This window comes from Vicia villosa, linkage group LG7 (assembly GCF_029867415.1).
Source record: "Vicia villosa cultivar HV-30 ecotype Madison, WI linkage group LG7, Vvil1.0, whole genome shotgun sequence".
Lineage (NCBI taxonomy): Eukaryota > Viridiplantae > Streptophyta > Magnoliopsida > Fabales > Fabaceae > Vicia > Vicia villosa.
In genome coordinates, this window is record NC_081186.1 from 25862194 (window position 1) to 25864985 (window position 2792).

At 31.2% G+C, this 2792-nt stretch overlaps 1 protein-coding gene across 1 annotated transcript; it reads left to right on the forward strand.

Annotated features, from left to right (window-relative positions):
* LOC131617051 (kunitz type trypsin inhibitor 104-like) lies at window positions 1-649 on the forward strand. Its single transcript, XM_058888434.1, has one exon. It carries the CDS (start codon window positions 44-46, stop codon window positions 647-649), a length of 606 nt encoding a protein of 201 aa, XP_058744417.1. The 5' UTR covers window positions 1-43.
* The last annotated feature ends 2143 nt before the right edge of the window (window positions 650-2792 follow it).

The window sequence follows — 2792 nt, forward strand, 5'->3', positions numbered from 1 at the left end:
TTTCATATAACCTTGGATTGTGAGCCAGTAAGATTAATCCATAATGTCAACTAGATTCCTCACCGTATTCATCCTTGCTCATGTCTGGCTTTTGATGGCAACAACATCAATAGCCCAAGTTGTGATAGACACAAGTGGCGACGCAGTTGAGGACGATGAGGAATACTTCATCAGGCCTGCTATCACAGGCAATGGAGGTGGTTCTACATTGATTACCGGAAACGCCCCATGCCCTCTGCAAGTTGGTCTTGTCAACACTGACTTGGCCCTCGGTTTTCCGGTGGTATTCACACCTTTTGCCGATGATGATGAAGACGACGTGTTTCTTGACAGAGACTTGAGAGTAACATTCGCAACTGTCTCAACTTGCGCGCAGTCAACATCATGGAGAGTGGGTGAGAAAGATGCTACGAGTGGAAGGAGGCTGATTATAACCGGAAGGGATGACAGTACAGTTGGATCATATGGTAACTTCTTTAGGATTGTGCCAACACAAAGTAGAGGTATCTATAACATCCAATGGTGCCCTGCAGAGGTATGCCCCAGTTGTAAGTTTGAATGTGGGACTGTTGGTGTTATTCGTGAGAATGGCAAGATTCTATTGGCTTTGGATGGTGGTGCACTCCCTGTTGTGTTCCAGAAAGAATGATTATTAGTAGGATGGTGAAGTTTATTTCAGTGGTTTGTTTCGTATATTCAGTTGCTTTTCAATAAATATTGATATCATGTATTTTATCATGGAAGGAAAGGGTTAGATGCATTCTATCATGGAATAAAGGCTCAGTTGGGTATGTGTATTTTCTCTCCTAAGTACTAAGAATAAATAAGTTGGATCCAGTGTATTTTATTTATAGTCATCTTGTAATGATATTCCTATTTCAAATCAAACACTAAAAAATGTTATATTTAGTGACATATTACAAATGTGTGCTTAATAATAATTCTTCCTTTTCATCTACATGTTCAACAAAAATAAAATAAAATATTGAGAAATTCTTGTATGAAAACAACTATAAATTTATATTTAATTTTTAGAAACAACTAATGAAAATAGAGCAAATTTTTAATTTATTTAAATTTTTATTTATTTTTTAATTGGATTTATGAGGTGGTTGTGAATAAAGGAGAGAGAAAATGTTATATTTATTTTTTAATTAATTAATATTTTGTGATTTGTTGTGTGTAAAAGATTTTCTTATATGTGTGTCTACCTAAGAATGTTTTTAAAATATTATTCTGGCGCAGAAAAAAATCGGTGAGATGCTCATAGTTGTTGTCGTAGAAGCTCTCCATTGTGACGGTACCAGTCTCTAGTTGAAAAAGAATGAAATGTATTTGTAAGGTCAATACTCCAACGTACAAGTCAATGAGATCAGAGATGTGTAATTTGTAAGAATTAATTAATCAAAAATATACCTTACGAAACATAAATTATTGGGCGAGAATACGAGAATGCAACCGTGTAAGGGAGGGTGAATAAACCTCCCAAATAAAATTTGACCGATTTGAAAAACATTGTTTTGAAAACTTATTAGAGTTTGAACCGGTTTAAGTAGAGGAAGTAAAATGCGTAAGAGATTGACTATGTCTGTTAGACAGTATTGTATATACATAAAACACCTTAATCAGTATACAAAGATTGCATGTTGAATCAAACAACAAACCCAAAACAATCATGAAGTGCATTGAATTAATATATATTTACAATCCAGAATTCTAGGAAAACAATTTTTAGCCTTGTCAACAATAAGATATATCGTATTGTCAATATAATAAAACCTACACTTGACTGATAAATCACAATCAAGGCAATAACCTAACAATATATGATTCTAGGAAATTTCTCTCATTTACGAGTGAAATAAGAGGGCACATATATTTCTTCATATGTCCAAATTGAGAAGTCACTGTCAATGTCATCTTTTGAATTCAAGTTGTCAAACATATTTGTGTCAAGAGTTGATTTTTAGATCCTTGATACTCAAATCCTCGGGGTCTTTTGATGTTAAGGGAATGCATATTTTAAGCAGCCATATTTCTCTTTTTACTGTAATAAAGGCGACTATATTGCTATGTTCTCTTTAATAAAAAAATTATGAAAGTAAACAAGGGTATCCTCCCTCGCATTTTTATAAAGAGAATTGCAGTGTAAAAAGAGAAATATGGCTGCTATAAAGTTCAATTACTGTAATAAAGGCGACTATATTGTTATGTTCTGTTTAATAAAAAAAAGGTTATGTTTTTTGTCCCTATAAATATCTCAAATTTCATGTTTTAGTCCTTAAAATTATTATGCACGTAGTTTTAGTCCCTATGGTTAAACCGATGCGTATTTTTGAATGATTATTCTTACAAACATGTTTAGAACGTTATAAAAAGCTCCTCGAATAAAAAGAAACTCAAAATTTTATTTCTAAGTCTAAATTTGCATTACTTTTATAATTATCCTTTGAAATTTAAAAAATTCATATTTAATTCTTCTCATTATAAAAAATTCTATAATCTGGTTAAGAAATATTTTATAATATTCTAAACACATATGAAAAAAATTATTCAAAAATTAAAAAATTTAAGGGTAATTAAAAAGTTTTCAAAATTTTAAAAAATAACAGGGACTAAAACTACATGCATAAAAAATTTGTAGGGACTAAAACATGTCATTTTTTTAATAGGGACTAAAAATGAAATTCGAGATATTTATAGGGACCAAAAAATTCTTAACCTTGCAAATATTGCTAAAGCTTTTACTATTATTTTTAGGTTATTAATCAAAAGATTCAAGTTATCTCTTC